This window comes from Oncorhynchus tshawytscha, linkage group LG05 (assembly GCF_018296145.1).
Source record: "Oncorhynchus tshawytscha isolate Ot180627B linkage group LG05, Otsh_v2.0, whole genome shotgun sequence".
NCBI lineage: Eukaryota > Metazoa > Chordata > Actinopteri > Salmoniformes > Salmonidae > Oncorhynchus > Oncorhynchus tshawytscha.
This window is the reverse complement of record NC_056433.1, coordinates 23,548,256-23,574,240: the sequence shown is the minus strand read 5'-3', so window position 1 is coordinate 23,574,240 and position 25,985 is coordinate 23,548,256. Positions and strand designations below refer to the sequence as shown.

At 48.4% G+C, this 25,985-nt stretch overlaps 1 protein-coding gene across 2 annotated transcripts in view; it reads right to left on the bottom strand.

Moving 5' to 3' along the window:
* aig1 (androgen-induced 1 (H. sapiens)) overlaps positions 1 to 25,985 on the bottom strand; it is a 61,413-nt gene that overhangs the window by 4,589 nt on the left and 30,839 nt on the right. For both annotated transcript variants that reach the window (XM_024420142.2, XM_042321707.1), the window contains one exon: positions 18,676 to 18,791. In XM_024420142.2, the coding sequence (XP_024275910.1) occupies positions 18,676 to 18,791 (116 nt within the window). The remainder of the gene's footprint in view (positions 1 to 18,675; positions 18,792 to 25,985) is intronic.

The window sequence follows — 25,985 nt, the reverse complement described above, 5'->3', positions numbered from 1 at the left end:
TCAGAGAGAGGGACACTGCTAGGAGAGATCTCAGAGAGAGAGAGACACTGTTAGGGGAGATCTCAGAGAGAGAGACACTGTTAGGAGAGGTCTCAGAGAGAGAGACACTGCTAGGAGAGGTCTCAGAGAGAGAGACACTGCTAGGAGAGATCTCAGAGAGAGAGAGACACTGTTAGGAGAGATCTCAGAGAGAGAGACACTGTTAGGAGAGGTCTCAGAGAGAGAGACACTGCTAGGAGAGATCTCAGAGAGAGAGACACTGTTAGGAGAGGTCTCAGAGAGAGAGACACTGCTAGGAGAGGTCTCAGATGAGAGAGACACTGCTAGGAGAGATCTCAGAGAGAGAGAGACACTGTTAGGAGAGATCTCAGAGAGAGAGACACTGTTAGGAGAGGTCTCAGAGAGAGAGACACTGCTAGGAGAGATCTCAGAGAGAGAGAAACACTGTTAGGGGAGATCTCAGAGAGAGAGACACTGTTAGGAGAGGTCTCAGAGAGAGAGACACTGCTAGGAGAGGTCTCAGAGAGAGAGACACTGCTAGGAGAGATCTCAGAGAGAGAGAGACACTGATAGGAGAAGTCTCAGAGAGAGAGACACTGCTATGAGAGGTCTCAGAGAGAGAGACACTGCTAGGAGAGATCTCAGAGAGAGAGAGAAACTGATAGGAGAAGTCTCAGAGAGTGAGACACTGCTATGAGAGGTCTCAGAGATAGAGACACTGCTAGGAGAGGTCTCATAGAACAGAGAGACACTTCTTGGGGAGATCTCAGGGAGAGAGACACTGCTAGGAGAGTCTCGAGAGAGAGAGAGACACTGCTAGGAGAGGTCTCAGAGAGGAGAGACACTGCTAGGAGAGGTCTCAGAGAGAGAGACACTGCTAGGAGAGGTCTCAGAGAGAGAGACACTGCTAGGAGAGATCTCAGAGAGAGACACTGAGAGACACAGAGAGAGAGACACTGCTATGAGAGGTCTCAGAGAGAGACACTGCTAGGAGAGGTCTCAGAGAAGAGAGAGACACTGCTGGGGAGATCTCAGAGAGAGAGACACTGCTAGGAGAGGTCTCAGAGAGAGAGAGACACTGCTAGGAGGTCTCAGAGATAGACACTCTTGGAGAGGTCTCAGAGAGAGAGACACTGCTAGGAGAGGTCTCAGAGAGAGAGACACTGCTAGAGAGGTCTCAGAGAGAGAGACACTGCTAGGAGAGGTCTCAGAGAGAGAGAGACACTGCTAGGAGAGATCTCAGAGAGAGAGACACTGCTAGGAGAGGTCTCAGAGAGAGAGACACTGCTAGGAGAGATCTCAGAGAGAGAGACACACTAGTAGAGAGTCTCAGAGAGAGAGACACTGCTAGGAGAGGTCTCAGAGAGAGAGACACTGCTAGGAGAGGTCTCAGAGAGAGAGACACTGCTAGGAGAGGTCTCAGAGAGAGAGACACTGCTAGGAGAGGTCTCAGAGAGAGAGACACTGCTAGGAGAGGTCTCAGAGAGAGAGACACTAGGGGAGATCTCAGGGAGAGAGACACTGCTAGGAGAGGTCTCAGAGAGAGAGACACTGCTAGGAGAGGTCTCAGAGAGAGAGACACTGCTAGGAGAGGAGAGATCACAGAGAGAGAGAGACACTGCTAGGAGAGATCTCAGAGAGAGAGACACTGCTAGGAGAGGTCTCAGAGAGAGAGACACTGCTAGGAGAGGTCTCAGAGAGAGAGACTCTGCTAGGAGAGGTCAGAGAGAGACACTGCTAGGAGAGGTCTCAGAGAGAGAGAGACACTGCTAGGAGAGATCTCAGAGAGAGAGACACTGATAGGAGAGATCTCAGAGAGAGAGAGACTGCTAGCAGAGGTCTCAGAGAGAGAGAGACTACTAGGAGAGGTCTCCAAGAGAGAGACAGTGCCAGGAGAGTCTCAAAGAGAGACACTGCTAGGAGAGGTCTCAGAGAGAGGGACACTGCTAGGAGAGATATCAGAGAGAGAGACACTGCTTAGGGAGGTCTCAAGGATAGACACTGCTTGGAGAGGTCTCAGAGAGAGAGACACTGCTAGGAGAGATCTCAGAGAGAGAGAGACTGCTAGGAGAGGTCTCAGAGAGAGAGAGACTACTAGGAGAGGTCTCCGAGAGAGAGACAGTGCTAGGAGAGGTCTCAGAGAGAGACACTGCTAGGAGAGGTCTCAGAGAGAGAGACACTGCTAGGAGAGATCTCAGAGAGAGAGAGACACTGTTAGGGGAGATCTCAGAGAGAGAGACACTGTTAGGAGAGGTCTCAGAGAGAGAGACACTGCTAGGAGAGGTCTCAGAGAGAGAGACACTGCTAGGAGAGATCTCAGAGAGAGAGAGACACTGATAGGAGAAGTCTCAGAGAGAGAGACACTGCTATGAGAGGTCTCAGAGAGAGAGACACTGCTAGGAGAGATCTCAGAGAGAGAGACACTGCTAGGAGAGTCTCAGAGAGAGAGACACTGCTAGGAGAGGTCTCAGAGAGAGAGACACTGCTAGGAGAGGTCTCAGACAGAGAGACACTTCTAGGAGATCTCAGGGAGGTCTAGGAGAGGAGAGAGAGAGAGACACTGCTAGGGAGATCTCAGAGGAGAGACACTGTCTAGGAGAGGTCTCAGGAGAGAGAGACACTGCTAGGAGAGATCTCTCAGAGAGAGAGAGACACTGCTAGGAGAGATCTCAGAGAGAGAGACACTGCTAGAGAGGTCTCAGAGAGAGAGACACTGCTAGGAGAGAGAACAGAGAGACACTTCTTGGGGAGATCTCAGGGAGAGAGACACTGCTAGGACAGGTCTCGGAGAGAGAGAGAGACACTGTTAGGGAGGTCTCAAGGATAGACACTGCTTGGAGAGGTCTCAGAGAGAGAGACACTGCTAGGAGAGATCTCAGAGAGAGAGAGACTGCTAGCAGAGGTCTCAGAGAGAGAGAGACTACTAGGAGAGGTCTCCAAGAGAGAGACAGTGCCAGGAGAGTCTCAAAGAGAGACACTGCTAGGAGAGGTCTCAGAGAGAGGGACACTGCTAGGAGAGATATCAGATGAGAGAGACATTAGTAGGGGAGGTCAGAGAGAGATAGACACTGCTAGGAGAGGTCTTAGAGAGAGAGACACTGCTAGGAGAGGTCTGAGAGAGAGAGACACTGCTAGAAGAGGTCTCAGAGAGAGAGAGAAAGGGAGACACTGCTAAGAGAGGTCTCAGAGAGAGAGACACTGGTAGGAGAGGTCTCAGAGAGAGAGACACTCTAGGAGAGTCTCAGAGAGAGAGAGACACTGATATGAGGGAGTCTCAGAGAGATGAGACACTGCTAGGAGAGGTCTCAGAGATAGAGAGACACTGCTAGGAGAGATCTCATAGAACAGAGAGACACTGCTAAGAGAGGTCTCAGAGAGAGAGACACCGGTAGGAGAGGTCTCAGAGAGAGACAGACACTGCTAGGAGATGTCTCAGAGAGAGACACTGCTAAGAAAAGTCTCAGAGAGAGACACTGCTAAGAAAAGTCTCAGAGAGAGAGACACTGCTAGAAGAGGTCTCCGAGAGAGAGACACTGCTAGGAGAGTCTCAGAGAGAGACACTGCTAGGAGAGATCTTAGAGAGAGAGAGACACTGCTAGGGGAGGTAAGAGAGAGACACTGCTAGGGGAGGTCAGAGAGTGAGAGACACTGCTAGGAGAGGTATCAGAGAGAGAGACACTGCTAGGAGAGATCTCAGAGAGAGAGACACTGCTAGGAGAGGTCTCAGAGAGAGAGACACTGCTAGGAGAGGTCTCAGATGAGAGAGACTGCTAGGAGAGGTCTCAGAGAGAGAGACACTGCTAGGAGAGGTCTCATAGAACAGAGAGACACTTCTTGGGGAGATCTCAGGGAGAGAGACACTGCTAGCAGAGGTCTCGGAGAGAGGGACACTGCTAGGAGAGATCTCAGAGAGAGAGACACTGCTAGGAGAGGTCTCAGAGAGGGAGACGCTGCTAGGAGAGGTCTCAGATGAGAGAGACTCTGCTAGGAGAGGTCAGAGAGAGAGACACTGCTAGGAGGGGTCTCAGATGAGAGAGACTCTGCTAGGAGAGGTCAGAGAGAGACACTGCTAGGAGAGGTCTCAGAGAGAGAGAGACACTGCTAGGAGAGATCTCAGAGAGAGAGACACTGCTAGGAGAGATCTCAGAGAGAGAGACACTGCTAGGAGAGATCTCAGAGAGAGAGACACTGCTAGGAGAGGTCTCAGATGAGAGAGACTGCTAGGAGAGGTCTCAGAGAGAGAGACACTGATAGGAGAAGTCTCAGAGAGAGAGACACTGCTATGAGAGGTCTCAGAGAGAGAGACACTGCTAGGAGAGATCTCAGAGAGAGAGAGACACTGATAGGAGAAGTCTCAGAGAGTGAGACACTGCTATGAGAGGTCTCAGAGATAGAGACACTGCTAGGAGAGGTCTCATAGAACAGAGAGACACTTCTTGGGGAGATCTCAGGGAGAGAGACACTGCTAGCAGAGGTCTCGGAGAGAGAGAGAGACACTGCTAGGGGAGGTCTCAAGGATAGACACTTCTAGAAGAGGTCTCAGGGAGAGAGACACTGCTAGGAGAGGTCTCAGAGAGAGGGACACTGCTAGGAGAGATCTCAGAGAGAGAGACACTGCTAGGAGAGGTCTCAGAGAGAGAGACGCTGCTAGGAGAGGTCTCAGAGAGAGAGACACTGCTAGGAGAGGTCTCAGAGAGAGAGACACTGATAGGAGAAGTCTCAGAGATAGAGACACTGCTAGGAGAGGTCTCATAGAACAGAGAGACACTTCTTGGGGAGATCTCAGAGAGAGAGACACTGCTAGGAGAGGTCTCGGAGAGAGAGACACTGCTAGGAGAGGTCTCAGATGAGAGAGACACTGCTAGGAGAGATCTCAGAGAGAGAGAGACACTGTTAGGAGAGATCTCAGAGAGAGGGACACTGCTAGGAGAGATCTCAGAGAGAGAGAGACACTGTTAGGAGAGATCTCAGAGAGAGAGAGACACTGATAGGAGAGGTCTCAGAGAGAGGGACACTGCTAGGAGAGATCTCAGAGAGAGAGACACTGTTAGGAGAGATCTCAGAGAGAGACACTGCTAGGAGAGGTCTCAGAGAGAGAGACACTGCTAGGAGAGGTCTCAGAGAGAGACACTAGAGAGATCTAGAGAGAGACACTCTAGGAGAGGTCTCAGAGAGAGAGACACTGCTAGGAGAGGTCTCAGAGAGAGAGACACTGCTAGAGAGTCTCAGAGAGAGAGACACTGCTAGGAGAGGTCTCAGAGAGAGAGACACTGCTAGGAGAGATCTCAGAGAGAGAGACACTGCTAGGAGAGGTCTCAGAGAGAGAGAGACACTGCTAGGAGAGGTCTCAGAGAGAGAGACACTGCTAGAGAGGTCTCAGAGACACTGCTATGAGAGGTCTCAGAGATAGAGACACTGCTAGGAGAGGTCTCATAGAACAGAGAGACACTTCTTGGGGAGATCTCAGGGAGAGAGACACTGCTAGGAGAGGTCTCGGAGAGAGAGATAGACACTGCTAGGGGAGGTCTCAAGGATAGACACTTCTAGGAGAGGTCTCAGGGAGAGAGACACTTCTAGGAGAGGTCTCAGAGAGAGGGACACTGCTAGGAGAGATCTCAGAGAGAGAGACACAGAGAGAGAGACACTGCTATGAGAGGTCTCAGAGATAGAGACACTGCTAGGAGAGGTCTCATAGAACAGAGAGACACTTCTTGGGGAGATCTCAGGGAGAGAGACACTGCTAGGACAGGTCTCGGAGAGAGAGAGAGACACTGCTTAGGGAGGTCTCAAGGATAGACACTGCTTGGAGAGGTCTCAGAGAGAGAGACACTGCTAGGAGAGATCTCAGAGAGAGAGACACTGCTAGGAGAGTCTCAGAGAGAGAGACACTGCTAGGAGAGATCTCAGAGAGAGAGACACTGCTAGGGGAGGTCTCAGATGAGAGAGACTCTGCTAGGAGAGGTCAGAGAGAGAGACACTGCTAGGAGGGGTCTCAGATGAGAGAGACTCTGCTAGGAGAGGTCAGAGAGAGACACTGCTAGGAGAGGTCTCAGAGAGAGAGACACTGCTAGGAGAGATCTCAGAGAGAGAGACACTGCTAGGAGAGGTCTCAGAGAGAGAGACACTGCTAGGAGAGGTCTCAGAGAGAGAGACACTGCTAGGAGAGGTCTCAGGAGAGAGACACTGCTAGGAGAGGTCTCAGAGAGAGAGACACTGCTAGGAGAGGTCTCAGAGAGACACTGCTATGAGAGGTCTCAGGGAGAGAGACACTGCTAGGAGAGGTCTCAGAGAGAGAGACACTGCTAGGAGAGTCTCAGAGAGAGAGACACTGCTAGAGAGGTCTCAGAGAGAGACAGACACTGCTAGGAGATGTCTCAGAGAGAGACACTGCTAGGAGAGGTCTCAGAGAGAGAGACACTGCTAGGAGAGTCTCAGAGAGAGAGACACTGCTAGGAGAGGTCTCAGAGAGAGAGACACTGCTAGGAGAGGTCTCAGAGAGAGAGACACTGTCTCAGAGAGAGAGACACTCTAGAGAGGTCTCAGAGAGAGAGACACACTCTAGACTGAGAGAGTACTGCTAGGAGAGGTCTCAGAGAGACACTGCTAGGAGAGGTCTCAGGGAGAGAGACACTGCTAGGAGAGATCTCAGAGAGAGAGACACTGCTAGGAGAGTCTCAGAGAGAGAGACACTGCTAGGAGAGGTCTCAGAGAGAGAGACACTGCTAGGAGAGGTCTCAGAGAGAGAGACACTGCTAGGAGAGATCTCAGATGAGAGAGACGTTGCTAGAGAGGTCTCAGAGAGATAGACACTGCTAGGAGAGGTCTCAGAGAGAGAGACACTGCTAGGAGAGGTCTCAGAGAGAGAGACACTGCTAGGAGATGTCTCAGGAGAGAGACACTCTAGGAGAGTCTCAGAGAGAGACACTGCTAGGAGAGGTCTCAGGGAGAGACACTGCTAGGAGAGATCTCAGAGAGAGAGACACTGCTAGAAGAGTCTCACAGAGAGAGAGAGAAAGGGAGACTGCTAAGAGAGGTCTCAGAGAGAGAGCCACTGCTAGGAGAGGTCTCAGAGAGAGAGCCACTGCTAGGAGAGTCTCAGAGAGAGAGAGAGACACTGCTTGGAGAGGTATCAAGGAGAGAGAGACTGCTAGGAGAGGTCTCAGGGAGAGAGACACTGCTAGGGGAGGTAAGAGAGTGAGAGATACTGCTAGTAGAGGTATCAGAGAGAGAGACACTGCTAAGAGAGGTCTCTGGGAGAGAGCCACTGCTAGGAGAGGTCTCAGATGAGAGAGACACTGCTAGGAGAGGTCTCAGAGAGAGAGAGACACTGCTAGGGGAGGTCAGAGAGTGAGAGACACTGCTAGGAGAGGTATCAGAGAGAGAGACACTGCTAGGAGAGATCTCAGATGAGAGAGATGTTGCTAGGGAGGTCAGAGAGAGATAGACACTGCTAGAAGAGGTCTCAGAGAGAGAGACTGCTAGGAGAGGTCTCAGAGAGAGAGACACTGCTAGGAGAAGTCTCAGATGAGAGAGACACTGCTAGGAGAGGTCTCAGATGAGAGAGACATGCAAATGAGAGTTCTCAGAGATAGAGACACTGCTAGGAGAGGTCTCAGAGAGAGACACTGCTAGGAGAGGTCTCAGGGAGAGAGACCATGCAAATGGGGGTTCTCAGAGAGATAGACACTCCTAGGAGAGGTCTCAGGGAGAGACACTGCTAGGAGAGATCACATAGAGAGAGACACTGCTAGGAAAGATCTCAGAGAGAGAGACACTGCTAGAAGAGTCTCACAGAGAGAGAGAAAGGAGACACTGCTAAGAGAGGTCTCAGAGAGAGAGAGACTGCTAGGAGAGGTCTCAGAGAGAGACAGACACTGCTAGGAGATGTCTCAGAGAGAGACACTGATAGGAGAGGTCTCAGAGAGAGACAGACACTGCTAGGAGATGTCTCAGGGAGAGAGACACTGCTAGGAGAGTCTCAGAGAGAGACACTGCTAGGAGAGGTCTCAGGGAGAGAGACACTGCTAGGAGATGTTTCAGGGAGAGCCACTGCTTGGAGAATCTCAGAGAGAGAGAGACACTTCTAGGAGAGGTCTCAGAGAGAGAGACACTGCTAGGAGAGGTCTCAGAGAGAGAGCCACTGCTAGGAGAGTCTCAGAGAGAGAGAGACACTGCTTGGAGAGGTATCAAGGAGAGAGAGACTGCTAGGAGAGGTCTCAGGGAGAGAGACACTGCTAGGGAGGTAAGAGAGTGAGAGATACTGCTAGTAGAGGTATCAGAGAGAGAGACACTGCTAAGAGAGGTCTCAGGGAGAGAGCCACTGCTGGGAGAGGTCTCAGATGAGAGAGACACTGCTAGGAGAGGTCTCAGAGAGAGAGACACTGCTAGGGAGGTCAGAGAGTGAGAGACACTGCTAGGAGAGGTCTCAGAGAGAGGGACACTGCTAGGAGAGATATCAGATGAGAGAGACATTAGTAGGGGAGGTCAGAGAGAGATAGACACTGCTAGGAGAGGTCTTACAGAGAGAGACACTGCTAGGAGAGGTCTCAGAGAGAGAGACACTGCTAGAAGAGGTCTCAGAGAGAGAGAGAAAGGGAGACACTGCTAAGAGAGGTCTCAGAGAGAGAGACACTGGTAGGAGAGGTCTCAGAGAGAGAGACACTGCTAGGAGAGATATCAGATGAGAGAGACATTAGTAGGGGAGGTCAGAGAGAGATAGACACTGCTAGGAGAGGTCTTACAGAGAGAGACGCTGCTAGGAGAGGTCTCAGAGAGAGAGACACTGCTAGGAGAAGTCTCAGATGAGAGAGACACTGCTAGGAGAGGTCTCAGATGAGAGAGACCATGCAAATGAGAGTTCTCAGAGATAGAGACACTGCTAGGAGAGGTCTCAGAGAGAGAGACACTGCTAGGAGAGGTCTCAGGGAGAGAGACCATGCAAATGAGGGTTCTCAGAGAGATAGACACTCCTAGGAGAGGTCTCAGGGAGAGAGACACTGCTAGGAGAGATCACATAGAGAGAGACACTGCTAGGAGAGAACTCAGAGAGAGAGACACTGCTAGAAGAGTCTCACAGAGAGAGAGAAAGGGAGACACTGCTAAGAGAGGTCTCAGAGAGAGAGACACTGCTAGGAGAGGTCTCAGAGAGAGACAGACACTGCTAGGAGATGTCTCAGAGAGAGACACTGCTAAGAAAAGTCTCAGAGAGAGACACTGCTAAGAAAAGTCTCAGAGAGAGAGACACTGCTAGAAGAGGTCTCCGAGAGAGAGACACTGCTAGGAGAGTCTCAGAGAGAGAGACACTGCTAGGAGAGGTCTCAGAGAGAGAGACACTGCTTGGAGAGGTATCAAGGAGAGAGAGACTGCTAGGAGAGGTCTCAGGAGAGAGACACTGCTAGGGGAGGTAAGAGAGTGAGAGATACTGCTAGTAGAGGTATCAGAGAGAGAGACACTGCTAAGAGAGGTCTCTGGGAGAGAGCCACTGCTAGGAGAGGTCTCAGATGAGAGAGACACTGCTAGGAGAGGTCTCAGAGAGAGCGACACTGCTAGGGAGGTCAGAGAGTGAGAGACACTGCTAGGAGAGGTATCAGAGAGAGAGACACTGCTAGGAGAGATCTCAGATGAGAGAGACATTGCTAGGGAGGTCAGAGAGAGATAGACACTGCTAGGAGAGGTCTCAGAGAGAGAGACTGCTAGGAGAGGTCTCAGAGAGAGAGACACTGCTAGGAGAAGTCTCAGATGAGAGAGACACTGCTAGGAGAGGTCTCAGATGAGCGAGACCATGCAAATGAGAGTTCTCAGAGATAGAGACACTGCTAGGAGAGGTCTCAGAGAGAGAGACACTGCTAGGAGAGGTCTCAGGGAGCGAGACCATGCAAATGAGGGTTCTCAGAGAGATAGACACTCCTAGGAGAGGTCTCAGGGAGAGAGACACTGCTAGGAGAGATCACATAGAGAGAGACACTGCTAGGAGAGAACTCAGAGAGAGAGACACTGCTAGAAGAGTCTCACAGAGAGAGAGAAAGGGAGACACTGCTAAGAGAGGTCTCAGAAAGGGAGACACTGCTAAGAGAGGTCTCAGAGAGAGACAGACACTGCTAGGAGATGTCTCAGAGAGAGACACTGCTAGGAGAGGTCTCAGAGAGAGACAGACACTGCTAGGAGATGTCTCAGAGAGAGACACTGATAGGAGAGGTCTCAGAGAGAGACAGACACTGCTAGGAGATGTCTCAGGGAGAGAGACACTGCTAGGAGAGTCTCAGAGAGAGACACTGCTAGGAGAGGTCTCAGGGAGAGAGACACTGCTAGGAGATGTTTCAGGGAGAGCCACTGCTTGGAGAATCTCAGAGAGAGAGAGACACTTCTAGGAGAGGTCTCAGAGAGAGAGACACTGCTAGGAGAGGTCTCAGAGAGAGAGCCACTGCTAGTAGAGTCTCAGAGAGAGAGAGACACTGCTTGGAGAGGTATCAAGGAGAGAGAGACTGCTAGGAGAGGTCTCAGGGAGAGAGACACTGCTAGGGGAGGTAAGAGAGTGAGAGATACTGCTAGTAGAGGTATCAGAGAGAGAGACACTGCTAAGAGAGGTCTCTGGGAGAGAGCCACTGCTGGGAGAGGTCTCAGATGAGAGAGACACTGCTAGGAGAGGTCTCAGAGAGAGAGACACTGCTAGGGGAGGTCAGAGAGTGAGAGACACTGCTAGGAGAGGTATCAGAGAGAGAGACACTGCTAGGAGAGATCTCAGATGAGAGAGACATTGCTAGGGGAGGTCAGAGAGAGATAGACACTGCTAGGAGAGGTCTCAGAGAGAGACGCTGCTAGGAGAGGTCTCAGAGAGAGAGACACTGCTAGGAGAAGTCTCAGATGAGAGAGACACTGCTAGGAGAGGTCTCAGATGAGAGAGACCATGCAAATGAGAGTTCTCAGAGATAGAGACACTGCTAGGAGAGGTCTCAGAGAGAGAGACACTGCTAGGAGAGGTCTCAGGGAGAGAGACCATGCAAATGAGGGTTCTCAGAGAGATAGACACTCCTAGGAGAGGTCTCAGGGAGAGAGACACTGCTAGGAGAGATCACATAGAGAGAGACACTGCTAGGAGAGAACTCAGAGAGAGAGACACTGCTAGAAGAGTCTCACAGAGAGAGAGAAAGGGAGACACTGCTAAGAGAGGTCTCAGAGAGAGAGACACTGCTAGGAGAGGTCTCAGAGAGAGACAGACACTGCTAGGAGATGTCTCAGGGAGAGAGACACTGCTAGGAGAGTCTCAGAGAGAGACACTGCTAGGAGAGGTCTCAGGGAGAGAGACGCTGCTAGGAGATGTTTCAGGGAGAGAGCCACTGCTAGGAGAGTCTCAGAGAGAGAGACACTGCTAGGAGAGGTCTCAGAGAGAGAGACACTGCTTGGAGAGGTATCAAGGAGAGAGAGACTGCTAGGAGAGGTCTCAGGGAGAGAGACACTGCTAGGGGAGGTAAGAGAGTGAGAGATACTGCTAGTAGAGGTATCAGAGAGAGAGACACTGCTAAGAGAGGTCTCTGGGAGAGAGCCACTGCTAGGAGAGGTCTCAGATGAGAGAGACACTGCTAGGAGAGGTCTCAGAGAGAGCGACACTGCTAGGGGAGGTCAGAGAGTGAGAGACACTGCTAGGAGAGGTATCAGAGAGAGAGACACTGCTAGGAGAGATCTCAGATGAGAGAGACATTGCTAGGGGAGGTCAGAGAGAGATAGACACTGCTAGGAGAGGTCTCAGAGAGAGAGACTGCTAGGAGAGGTCTCAGAGAGAGAGACACTGCTAGGAGAAGTCTCAGATGAGAGAGACACTGCTAGGAGAGGTCTCAGATGAGAGAGACCATGCAAATGAGAGTTCTCAGAGATAGAGACACTGCTAGGAGAGGTCTCAGAGAGAGAGACACTGCTAGGAGAGGTCTCAGGGAGCGAGACCATGCAAATGAGGGTTCTCAGAGAGATAGACACTCCTAGGAGAGGTCTCAGGGAGAGAGACACTGCTAGGAGAGATCACATAGAGAGAGACACTGCTAGGAGAGAACTCAGAGAGAGAGACACTGTTAGAAGAGTCTCACAGAGAGAGAGAAAGGGAGACACTGCTAAGAGAGGTCTCAGAGAGAGAGACACTGCTAGGAGAGGTCTCAGAGAGAGACAGACACTGCTAGGAATTGTCTCAGGGAGAGAGACACTGCTAGGAGAGTCTCAGAGAGAGACACTGCTAGTAGAGGTCTCAGGGAGAGAGACGCTGCTAGGAGATGTTTCAGGGAGAGAGCCACTGCTAGGAGAGTCTCAGAGAGAGAGACACTGCTAGGAGAGGTCTCAGAGAGAGAGAGAGACACTGCTTGGAGAGGTCTCAGGGAGAGAGAAACTGCTAGGAGAAGTCTCACGGTGAGACACTGCCAGGGGAGATCTCAGGGAGAGAGAGCGCATACAGTACTGGACAAGGGCACATTAGTGAGAGTCGACAGAGTCCAGTGCGTCAGCTGGCCCACTCACAGCCTCCCCTGATTCCAAAGCAATCACTCAAGGTGAAACTGGACTGGCCCTTACCCTGGCCCGAGGCTGCTGCACAATACAGCTGATCCCACTAATATGAAAAATTGCACATACTTGAGTCCACAGACGGAAGCTGTTGGGCGTCAGTAAGGCGGTGAATTATGTAAATGCTTCAATTAGCTGAATTCAATAATTGGGCAATTAGTTGAATGGCACTTTTAAGTCTTCAAGTTGCACATGTGGAGGTAAACAAGGTGGTTTCTAACAGTTACATTAGTTGTTACATCCGTTGACCTCTATTCTCTTTTATTACGTTCCGTATAATTCCTTCCTAACCAAGAGGGATTTTAGACTATGTCTCTATGGATTCAGGGGAAATCCCTACATGCGATGTTCATTTTAGTAACATAGCATTTCATCACTTGACAATTTGTTGGTGTCTGACAGACTGTACAGATCAGACATGTCTGCCACTGAAGCTTAGCTCATCCTACTTTAGGCTTGACATCTTTCTCTTTCGCTCTCTCTGTCTATTCCCCTCCCCCTCTCTCTCTGTAACTCCCTGGCTGGGAATCCCCATTTAAGGCAGCCAGTGGAGGCTGCTGAGGGGAGGTCGGCTCATAATAATGGCTGGAACTGAGGGAATGGAATGGCATCAAACACATGGAAACCATGTTGGATATACACTGCTCAAAAGAATAAAGGGAACACTTAAACAACACAATGTAACTCCAAGTCAATCACACTTCTGTGAAATCAAACTGTCCACTTAGGAAGCAACACTGATTGACAATAAATTTCACATGCTGTTGTGCAAATGGAATAGACAACAGGTGGAAATTATAGGCATTTAGCAAGACACCCCCAATAAAGGAGTGGTTCTGCAGGTGGGGACCACAGACCACTTCTCAGTTCCTGATGTTTTTCTTTTGAACGGAGTCTAGTCTACAACCCACACAAGTGGCTCAGGTAGTGCAGCTCATCCAGGATGGCACATCAATGCGAGATGTGGCAAGAAGGTTTGCTGTGTCTGTCAGCTTAGTGTCCAGAGCATGGAGGCGCTACCAGGAGACAGGCCAGTACATCAGGAGACGTGGAGGAGGCCGTAGGAGGGCAACAACCCAGCAGCAGGACCGCTACCTCCACCTTTGTGCGAGGAAGAGCAGGAGGAGCACTGCCAGAGCCCTGCAAAATGACCTCCAGCAGGCCACAAATGTGCATGTTTCTGCTCAAACGGTCAGAAACAGACTCCATGAGGGTGGTATGAGGGCCCGACGTCCACAGGTGGGGGTTGTGCTTACAGCCCAACACCGTGCAGGACATTTGGCATTTGCCAGAGAACACCAAGATTGGCAAATTCGCCACTGGTGCCCTGTGCTCTTCACAGATGAAAGCAGGTTCACACTGAGCACATGTGACAGACGTGACAGTGTCTGGAGACGCCGTGGAGAACGTTCTGCTGCCTGTAACATCCTCTAGCATGACCGGTTTGGCGGTGGGTCAGTCATGGTGTGGGGTGGTATTTCTTTGGGGGGCCGCACAGCCCTCCATGTGCTCGCCAGAGGTAGCCTGACTGCCATTAGGTACCGAGATGAGATCCTCAGACCCCTTGTGAGACCATATGCTGGTGTGGTTGGCCCTGGGTTCCTCCTAATGCAAGACAATGCTAGACCTCATGTGGCTGGAGTGTGTCAGCAGTTCCTGCAAGAGGAAGGCATTGATGCTATGGACTGGCCCGCCCGTTCCCCAGACCTGAATCCAATTGAGCACATCTGGGACATCATGTCTCGCTCCATCCACCAACGCCACGTTGCACCACAGATTGTCCAGGAGTTGGCGGATGCTTTAGTCCAGGTCTGGGAGGAGATCCCTCAGAAGACCATCCGCCATCAGGAGCATGCCCAGGTGTTGTAGGGAGGTCATACAGGCACGTGGAGGCCACACACACAAAAAAAGTATTTAATAAGAATATTTCATTCATTCAGATCTAGGATGTGTTATTTTAGTGTTCCCTTAATTTCTTTGAGCAGTGTATTTGATACCATTCCATTCATTTTGCTACAGCCATTACCACGAGTCCGTCCTCCCCAATGAAGGTGCCACCAGCCTCCTGTGAAGACTGCCTATGGATTTACCCAACTCCAGCATAGGGAAACGAGGCAGATTCTCTGACCCTGTGAGACGTGTGGGGATATAATCAACTTAATTTAGCCAGGGATTAAAATGAAGAGAGGTGTTTGTTGCCTGAGGCTCCTACACTTCAGGTGGGTCTGGCAAATCCCCTTCTCCTTGCTGTCAGCCCTGGTTAGCTATGGCTGCAGTAGAGGGCTCCCTCGGCTCCAAGCCTCTCCTCTCTGAGAGCATTACATGTGCCGTGCTCAGGACTAGGGTCTGGTCCTCTGGTTCTGTAACATGTGTTGTCACAAGGTAGGCCTCTCTGCCAGACCAGAGACAGATCCCCCCCTCTCTCTTTCTTGACTGATAGAGGAGGTTTAGAGGCTGTTTTTTCTGCAGCAGAGACTGTGTTACCATGCTCGGAGAAGGTCATCCATCATAAGTGCGTGGAGGGACAGAGCCATCAGGAACATGGGAATGGAGCTAGCTGCCAGACCTCCGGGCCTGGAGAAGCAGAGGGGAGGGGCGGGGTGGCTGGACATCCCTGTCTTCTCATTAGCCACACAGATCACATTCATCATCAAGACACACAGTATACAGTATTTATACTGTGATGTTGCTGTGATGGTTTCTCTGTTCTGTACAGTATGTTCTTATATGTGTCGTATGCCTGTTTTCAAGAGTCTGTTTTAATGGCCCCAAGTGGAAATGGACAATAACATTTTAGGCCTTTTCACACTGCATTGTTCTGAGCCCCTGGCTATCTTAGCCCTGGGCTAGTTTAGCCTGTGTTCACACAAGCATTTGTTAAACCTGGGCTAAGCTTTAGCCCTGTGCTAAGGATTCACACTTGTATTCCAAAGCACTGCACTGTAACAAATTGTTGTACATTTACAGCAAAACTTTTAGTTAGCTACTGTAACTCTATATTAGAGTATAGTACTGTAAAGAGCAATGCATTATGAGGGCTCAATGGCATTCTGCTACACTGCTGTACAATTACAGCAATTTTACAGTGACATTCTACAGGCGTGCCTTGTAAGAGGCTATATTTGTTGCACCCTATTAGTGAGAATGCAGTAGCCCACAGAATGAAGCACCATACCATATTTGTGTATATTCGTCCTGTAAATCTACAGTAATTTACTGGCTAGTGTGCTGTCAGTAATTTACTGTAATTCAGTACCACCTCACAGCATACAGTACCATACTGTAATTTTTGAGCTGCAAAAAGCTTTTGTGGGTGCATGGTATTGTTGTGGCTCATGAACCAATGTTGAGGCGTGCCTTGTAAGAGGCTATACTTGTTGCACCCCTTAGTGAGAGTGCTGTACCAATTTAAGTGATATGTGGTAGTAGTTCCCTAACAATTAAATGTACAGGGGACAGATTATGGGACGGATCAGAGTGACTGCAAGTCTTTAATGGTTGGAAATTAAGCCATGTCCTTTTCGATATGTTTTGCCCTGTAGTCACATCCAGTTTGGGAGCTTTTGTTTAGGCCTCTAGAAGTGCAAGTGATGTAAAACACCACATATTCATAAATAGGCTGTAATATACAAATACCTAGCAGCCAACCTGCTTGTACTAATCCCATGTAATTATAGTAAAGTACTGTAAAATATCAACATGATTACAGTAGCATTTACTTTCTTACATTATAGTAGCCTAATTTTACAGTATTGTACTGTCATTGCTCTGCATTTTCCAGTAACTTACAGGACGCTGGTGGGAAGTTACTGTGAATTTTACAGTAATGTAGCCAGAGATAGGCAAAGATACATTCAAAAGGTAACTTGTAACAAATACAGGATATGTGGAAGACCAATGTATCCTTAACTACAACACCTTCCCACAAACAATCACAGAAACGTGTTAGTCGCTTTGACTGTGATGTGCTGTTTTTGAATCAACCGTAGAGGAATGCACTGACTGTATGTCGCTTTCGACAAGAGCGTCTGCTAAATGACCAAAATGAAAATGTTAAAAATGAACATTTGCAAAGCACACTGCTGGTTATTATTCTAATGAGCTCCGCCCTCAAACTATTTGTATTTTAATCAAATGTGGCCTCGTTTGGGGGCAAAGGTGCTTAGAATAATATCCAGCGTGCTTTGCAAGTGTCCATTTTCACATTTACATTTTGATCATTTAGCAGACGCTCTTATCCAGAGCGACTTACAGACAGCGTTTTAAACTAAGTTAAACAAGAATATACCATAGTCATAGCCAGTAAAAAGATGATGTTACCGTTACAGAGAATGTTGTAGTTATGCGGGCTACTTGCAAGTATATATTTGTATTAGAAAATATGTGTATTCTAATTAAACCGTTACAAAATAGGTCACATGAATTGTAGTTCAGCTGGGGGCTGTCTGGGAGCTGTCTAGGTGCTGTCTGGGTGCTGTCTGGGAGCTGTCTGGGAGCTGTCTGGGAGCTGTCTGGGAGCTGTCTGGGAGCTGTCTAGGGGCTGTCTGGCCACAAATAAATAAATAGGAATTGCATGTTTTGAAATACATACAGTATATCAAATATATGTAACAGAAATACTGCCCGTCGTTAGCAAGCTACTTCCACTGTAAATCTACAAGATTTTACTAACCACTGTGCTTCCACTGTAAATCTACAAGATTTTACTAACCACTGTGCTTCCACTGTAAAATCTAGAAACACAGCATGTCGCTGTAGTCAGGTGTTCCAGTAATATGCTGTAAATTTGTGTTCAAGTAAAGGTCTTGTAAATCTACAGTAATGTACTGGCTTATGTGTTGTAAGTAATTCAATGTAAATTTACAGTAACCTTCTGGCTACAGTGCTGCCAGTATTGTACAGTAAAAATTACAGGAAATGTTTTACAGTGTAGGCTAATGGACAAACACAATAATATAAGCAATTAGACATTAATTAACACATTATTTCATCTTGCTTCTAGCTAGCCGAGCATTGATTTCCAACAGTAATGGTTTGTATAAAACTTGCTGTCTGCCTGTCTGACCTCAGAAACAATGTTTCACTTTTGAAATTCGATCTCGCCCCTGTACAGAGAGTGCTATGGCGAATGAGACATCAACTTTTCTGATCCAGGTGAAATCATGCAACAATACTATAATTATGGATATATCCAATGATATGTAAATAGAAAATCTATGGAAACAGACAAATGGTGCGTTTACTGCCCATCCGGCTGTTGAGTTTTTAGTTGTAGTTGACCTTTAGTTGAAGTGAGAAGATGGTAGCCAGCCTGCTGTACAGCAACCATTTTTGTTAGATATAGCAACCAATGTTTTGTTTTTTGTCCTCAGGAAGAAGGATTAAATAGTATGAATTTACTTATCAAAATAACGTGCAGAACGATTACAGGCATCACAAGCATATGTCAATTAAGTGACATTTCAGCTTTTGTGATTGAACAGTAAGCATTCTAGGCATTGTTCTTAAACCTATTTCACACGGGCTATTTTGGCACCGTGTTTGATCTGGGTCTAAATCCGAAAAGTCGGTACTAACCCTGCTCCGGAGCAGGGTTGATGCTAGCCCACTTTACAATGTGCAAGTGTGAACACTCGCTTAAATCTTCCTTGGCCCAGGGCTTTTATGGTCTCTTATCAATTAGCAACACAAACTGAGGAAGAGTTCAGCCTGCCATTGTTGGAGGAAAGGGGCTCTTCAAATCAAATCAAATCAAATCAAATTTATTTATATAGCCCTTCGTACATCAGCTGATATCTCAAAGTGCTGTACAGAAACCCAGCCTAAAACCCCAAACAGCAAGCAATGCAGGTGTAGAAGCACGGTGGCTAGGAAAAACTCCCTAGAAAGGCCAAAACCTAGGAAGAAACCTAGAGAGGAACCAGGCTATGTGGGGTGGCCAGTCCTCTTCTGTCTGTGCCGGGTGGAGATTATAACAGGACATGGCCAAGATGTTCAAATGTTCATAAATGACCAGCATGGTCAAATAATAATAAGGCAGAACAGTTGAAACTGGAGCAGCAGCACAGTCAGGTGGAAGTTGAAACTGGAGCAGCAGCATGGCCAGGTGGACTGGGGACAGCAAGGAGCTCTTACCATATAACATATCCCACGGCAAAGCTGCACACAGCTATCGTTCCACAAGGCCTGCTGGGATACTGGTGGTGCGTGGTCCTCATCTCAATGATGATGAAGGGGAGGACGGTTGTGTGCTGGAGCAGAGAACACAGAGAGAACACTCGTTAGCCACTCACAGATAGCTAGTTGGTATTAGCGACACGGTACATGTCTCACCTCAGGCTCAGTGACAACGATTGAGACATGATACATTAGTACCACACAGTATGGCTTTACAGCAGGGAGAGAGAGAGAGAGAGAGAGAGAGAGATGTTATGATGAGGCACTCAGGCAGATAGCCTATAGATAGGTTAATGTAAACAGAGGGAGTCTAGAAGCTCTGTCAGTCTGGGACATTGAGCGCAGGGTCATAAGAGAGTAATGACGTTTTTTATCGAGCCGTGTGTGTGGGAGACGTTGAACAGATGACGTGTGATGCTGCTGCGTAGAGACGAGTGCTCTGCTCTCCAGAGTGAGTGTCTCATGATTCAAATCCCCACCGCTCTCCTCTTATGTTGTCTGTCTGACAGACCTCGCTGACATTTTACTGTTGTGACTTTCAATAATTCAGTAATCTGCTTGCTTTGGCTCAGGATGTGGGGCCTTTTTTCCTCCAATGTGCTCAAAGGATCAGATATTTTTTGGAGTCTGCCGCTAAGGATGCTCCAGCCTGGTACAGATGTGTTTGCAGAGGGGCGGGCAGAGAGATAACATTGAACTATTAATACCCTTTAATATTTCGTGGTGTGTGTGTGCTGCTATTTTTTACCATGTTTTTTCACCTAGCTGAAACCAGCAGACCGCTGGGGCCCGGTAGAGCCCACCTTGTCGCCCCTACCGCACACACTGAGTGATGCTCCCTCTCTTTAATCAATGTGCTCATGACTCACCTGCTGTTCTTATAGACCACCTGCGCTCTGTCAGGAATAGAACCATTACGTAACGTGTGTGTGTGTCTAAGTGTCTGTGCACGGCTGATTAGAAATAGAGGAAGTGGGAAGTTTGAGAGAACATTGAAACAGGCAGCAGCCATGGAAACAGGCTATTTTGTACAGTGCAGCATACTACAGTTAACCTTGCTTCTAGCTGTTTCTGATTCAGACGATTATTTTTGCATTGTCACACCAAATAAGTTGGTATCAAGCAGAAACAGAATGAAAACCCGGCTGTCATTGACAAAGACACAGGCTGGGTGGCCGTGGAGGAAATGTTGTATGTGACTAATTGCAAATGGGAGCTAATGACAGTATCTCTAAAGGTGCTCTAGCCATTGGTGGGGGATGTGGAGGGTCACAGTTGAGAGACCTCTCTCCTGTGCTAATTGAAATCAAAATCAGCTCCCTGAACATACATTTCCACTGAGTGGGCCAGAAGTGGCCTGGGTTCATAATACAGTATTAATGTGTGGTTCATCCAACATTTTTTGGTAGTTTTCTGTTCATTCAAAAGTGTGAATGGTAGTGGATACTAGGCCCATGTAACCATGTGGTGAGAATGCCACATGGTTACATTGGTATGTGGGCCTATAAGCTAGGACTTTAAAACAAAGCTTACAGTGCTCCAATGGTTCATAACCAGTTAAAAGCTTGATGGAGGACACTGGCCTTTCCATGTATGCATTACTTACACCAGTCACCAGATGGCAGCCTTCTTACATTCAGACCAACAGAAGAATCTCCTCCCATACCAGTCTAGCCTCAGTTGACCCAATGTTCTGTACACTGCATTATATCAATGACTATCAATGAGCCATGTTCCAGTCTAATCTGTTCTTAAATACCTGACATGTTGGCATTACACGGCTCTGCCCAGAAACGGTGGTTTACCCTCAACTCCTCATTAATGTGCCAGTAAATGCTATTCAATGTTATTTATTACACCTCTTACTGGCCTCTCACCACACTACAGTAGAACATAACCTATTCTACCATTTACTGGTCACACAAATGAAGCTCCCTAAACACTATTGAATTGCGCTCATGACACACACACAATGGGTAGGGTGTAGACTGATGCTAAGCCAGTCACAGTGAGTGCGCACTCACGCACACACACACACACACACACACACACACACACACACACACACACACACACACACACACACACACACACACCCGCACACACACACACCCGCACACACACACACACACACACACACACACACACACACACACACACACACACACACCCGCACACACACACACCCGCACACACACACACACACACACACACACACACACACACACACACACACACACACACACACACACACACACACACACACACACACACACACACACACACACACACACACACACACACACACACACACACACACTCCCCTCCTATCTTTGACCTCTGCGCATCCACAGATCTCATCCACAGGTCTCATCCACAGGTCTCATCCACAGATCTCTACCCACTGAGGCACACATCTACACTCTTCTCCCACACGCATACACACATAGTCACACACACACATACACTTACACTCATCACCATGCAAACACCCACTCACAACATACGCTGCTGCTATAGCGATAATTATTACCATTGGTATATATCCTGCTACTAGTCACTTTTACCTCTGGGTTCATGTAGAAACCTACCTCCCTCCAATACCCCTGCACACTGGACTCTGGAACTGACCTTCTCCTGTTTTTTATTTGATTTTATTCTCATATTTCTCATGGTTTTTCTTCTTCTATATCATTACTTTTATTGTGCATTGTTGGGAAAGAGCTCCAAGTAAGCGTTTCACTGTGCTGTTTTACACCTGCTGTATCCTGTGCATGTGAAAATAAAGACACTATAGAGGATTGATCGTGACATGTGGGGGAGATAGACACATCCATACATCTCTCCTGTGCTATAGCCTGAGAGTGAACCTTGATACGCGGCAGTTCCACGCAGCTGCTGGAAGTGCAAATGGGGTAAGAAGTACCTCATCTCCACAGAGACATTACATACTCCCTTTCAGGAGAGAGGAGCTCTTCCACCGCTCTGCTCTCCTGGAGTTGCAAATGTTCCCAGGGAGAGCGTGCTGTGCTGTGCGTGGTTTGTGTCAGAGTCAAAGTCTCGCTCACTTATCTATCTGTCTTTCCCTCTCACTTGCTATCTCAATCTCCTTTTTCTCTAATATAAATGCGTAGGCACGGAGACATGGACACTTTTTCAGACAGAGTTTATCTAAACGCTGAGGCAAGAATAACCTCTAGATTTACAGTATGGGTTTACTTGAGCAGTAATGGCCATCATCGAAAGGCCAAGCAGGATTAAGCGGAGTAGTGCAGAGAGGGTAGAGAGAGTTTAGTTAGCACTTCTGAGAAGAGTTCTCCCACAACAGACCCAGGCCAGTGAAGGAAGGTGGTTTTAACACAGGCTCCAAGAACAACTCTCCCCGCCAATATCACTCACACTTAATTTATTTTGACTTGCCATATAAAACCATGTCCATGATGAGCTTTGGTCTCATGCTTCCTGACAATGCTTATTAATTCATGCAATGGAGAGGTCTATGATTTCCATTGAACATGTTGCTTGGCAGATGCCCTGGTCCACAGTGAAGATACCCTGGAAGCTACTCAGGCTCTCCGTTTCCCCACAGAGCAATTAGGGTGAATTTTATCACAGCTGTAGCCTGGTTGGGATTTGAACCAGACACCCTGCGGTCAGGAGTGTGAAGCCTCAGCTACTGGTACTTCTATTGTCATTATTGTCTGCTACTGCTATCCAAGTGCTGGGGACATATTTTGAGGACCTCTGAGTGTATGCTATGCAAAGCATGGTAATTACCATAGCCACCACACACAATGGACAACCAGAGAACAAATAAATAGACAACAAGAGAGAGCTTCACTTCTGAAGTCACAAAGACTCCTGCCTTTCCATTGCTGTCACGACTGACTCCGTTACATTAGACTATCCATACACAAATGAACTGGTTCAGACAGGAAATGCCACATATTCAAGAAAGATTACAATGCATGCAATGCATTAGTCTTGGCATTGAGCTCTGCTCCTCTGGGGTAGCTCACTGCTAGAGCATGCATCATGGTAAGATAATAACAATTACAGACAGTGAGCAAAAAACGCTGTGCAAATCCCTGTGACCGAAACAAAAGCAGTGCGCAAACAGGTGGAGTCCGGGGTGGGTAAGCAGGAAACAGACATGCGTGGCGGGTAGAGCAGGTAACAACAATAGCATGCCACCAGCAACACCAGAGCATAGCTTGTGTGTGGCAGCCATCAGAGAATGTGTGTGCAGAACTTGACTGACTAAATAGACAGCCATGTTAAGGTAGAATGAGGAATCTGATTGGTGCAATATCAGCTGATGCGCTTGATTTCTGTGCTTGTGGCAATAACTCGAAGTGACAATGAGAATGTAAGTATGTAAAAACGCTGGAGACACGGTGTCTTTTCTTACCCCCCCTACGGTGAGTGAACCTTCAGTAGGTTAGCTGACATTGGGAGGTGAGAGCGACCCTCCCCTCCACCTCTTCTGTCACATATAGATAGAGCATGAATTATTGACTGGGCTCTCAGTTCCCTTTCTAATCAGTGACAAGATGCCTGACATGCTTAAGTCACTTATTTCACCCTGTGTACTTAGTGTCATGAGCTCTCCCCCTTCTCCCCTCCCTGCCAGGCCAGCCCGTGTGTGTGCTGCCGTCAGGGCATTGTGGGATTGTGGACACCAGAGTTATTTTGCTGCAGTGGGCGTGATGGGATGCCTGTTGGCCTAGTGAAGGGCTCCCAGAGGGTATTGGGTGACAGAAATAGCGCTCCCTCCCAAGGTCGGGTGCAGAGTCCCTCCCCCCCACACACTGCTCCCTCCCTCCAGCCGCACTCCACCACCTGTCCACCCTCCACCAACCTACGCAACACACTCTCAGCAGCTCCCAGTCAACAGAGGGCTCACATGACCCCGTAGCCCCTCTTCCCCCGTCAGCAACGCAATCTCTAGAAAATACCTCCAGGGGTATGCTCATTCTCATTATACCGCAAACACCTATGCTGATAAGGAGAGTCTGTTCGGTTTGTGTCCCTGCTCCTCTCCTTTCAGCTCCTCTCAGTCTGGACAGGGTGGAAATGAATTGATATGGCCGGATGGTGCATTTTTCAACCCCCGCCCCCATGTTTGTATCCAGGATTTCAAATGACTCCGTCATGTTTTATTTTATCCCTGTTTTAGCCCCCCTCCTCCCCCCACATGAATCTAATGTGACAGTCTCTGTCTCTCTCACTCTCTCTCTGACCACCAGATTGAGGAGCTCTCAGAGACCTATGGTCTGGATGCCAGTACTGTCTGTGGAAAATCCCCTCTTACAAAAAAAAGCGCAAGTCACTCAAGTGGTCCAGGGCTAAAACAGGATAGGCCATGTCATACACAAACACTGGGGAGAAAGAAAGAGAGAGGAAGAGAAGAGCAGGTCTCACTGCGCTCTGAAAACACCAAGGAGCGTATGATAAAAGCCAAGAAAGCCAAGTGTCAAGACTTCACATTCGTATTATGCGTTGAGGAGCCAAGGCGCAGCATTGAATGTGCGGATGCATCACACCTCACCTGCTGCCATCCCACCAACAGGGTTGTGAACGCATTCTCACAAATGTTTGGAAATGTACTGCTAAAGCAGAGTCCCACTAAAGGACTTTGTAATTCAACTAAATAAGAAATTGTGTTTCTGTAACCGATTTACTCACGCAGTAAGATTTACATCGGCTTTGGGAACAATGGGCAAAAAAGCAAGCTGTGAAACGGCCATCGTTCACTGGGTCGAGATGAGTAAATATTTTCCCAGTAGTCAAGGATGAGCTAGTGAGCCAGCTATGCACCCGTTTTAATGACAGGGTTTGGACGGGGGAACTTAACCTAGTAACTTTTCCAGGCTCAATGTGGCCGGCGACTCAATCATGATATTGTACACCACTGCGCCTCAAACTGCCCTGAAATATTAGCATCCAGAAAAATTGACCTGCAATTATTGATCTTTTTTAAGTAATCCCCCAGCAGTCTGCAAACCAGAAGGAAATAGCAGTGCAGAGAACACGGGAAAGGATTGTTTTTCTGGTGAAGAATCAATACCATTGAACACTCGTGTTCTCTCTCTCTTTCTCTATCTTCCCTCTCAGCCTCTCTCTCTTTTTTTCAATGTCTCTCACTCTCTCTCTCTCTCTTTCCTTCCCTCCCTGGGTTGTTGGAGAAGTTGGGTTGGTTCTCTCCGGCTAACTGAATCTGTCTCTCTCAGACACCGTGCACATCTGTTCTCCCGCTTCACACACAGCTGGCCCAAGCAGCAAGGTAGAGTCAAATTATTTTCAGCAAAATCTCCCCTCAAAATGTTCCCCCGCGGTAAGCATCTGGGCTCTGAGAGCACTACATTATAGTGTCTAAAAATGAGTTGCCTCTCTGTTTTCACTTAAATAAGGTCAGTCAGGAGCTAGTGTCATGACGTTGCCGTCTTTGGGTACAGCGAGTGTAACGGATGTGAAACGGCTAGCTAGTTAGCGGTGGTGCACGCTAAATAGCGTTTCAATCGGTGACGTCACTTGCTCTGAGACCTTGAAGTAGTGGTTCCCCTTGCTCTGCAAGGGCCGTGGCTTTTGTGGAGCGATGGGTAACGATGCTTCGTGGGTGACTGTTGTTGATGTGTGCAGAGGGTCCCTGGTTCGAGCCCGGGTATGGGCGAGGGGACGGTCTAAAGTTATACTGTTACACGAGCACCCCTACAATCTGCACCAGCCCTTTTCTAGGTACCATCCCCTACCCCCCTGTCTCCTACACCCAGGCTGCTGTGGTCAGAGAGAGGTCGTAAATTCCTGGAGGAAATTATCTCCTCATGGCCACAGTATAGAGAGAGAGAGAGAAAAGTTTCATAGAGAGAAAAAAATTATTTCTTCCACCTCACAGAACTGGAGAACCGAACAACATTTATGTTCTGGAGTAGGTATAAAAGATCAGTGAAGAATCCAGCTACGAACTGGTCTGCTTGGTACAATTTTGTAAACTCATGGGAGACAATACGGCCATATTACCATAACGATGTTTATATAATAGCCTCAGATATGAGGCTTACATCTAATTGTTGTATAAGATGAATGAGTGAGGATGATACTGTTTGTGAAATTGTGTCATGTGATTTTGGACTGTTTAATGAAGGAAACTCCAATTCCCTTTGCAGTTTAACTAAATCAGAGGACCGCCCATGAGCACAGTTATGGTGGGGCATCCTGGGACAGGCCCTTTTCTGCAATTCTGAATAAAACCCCCACTTTGAGAATTT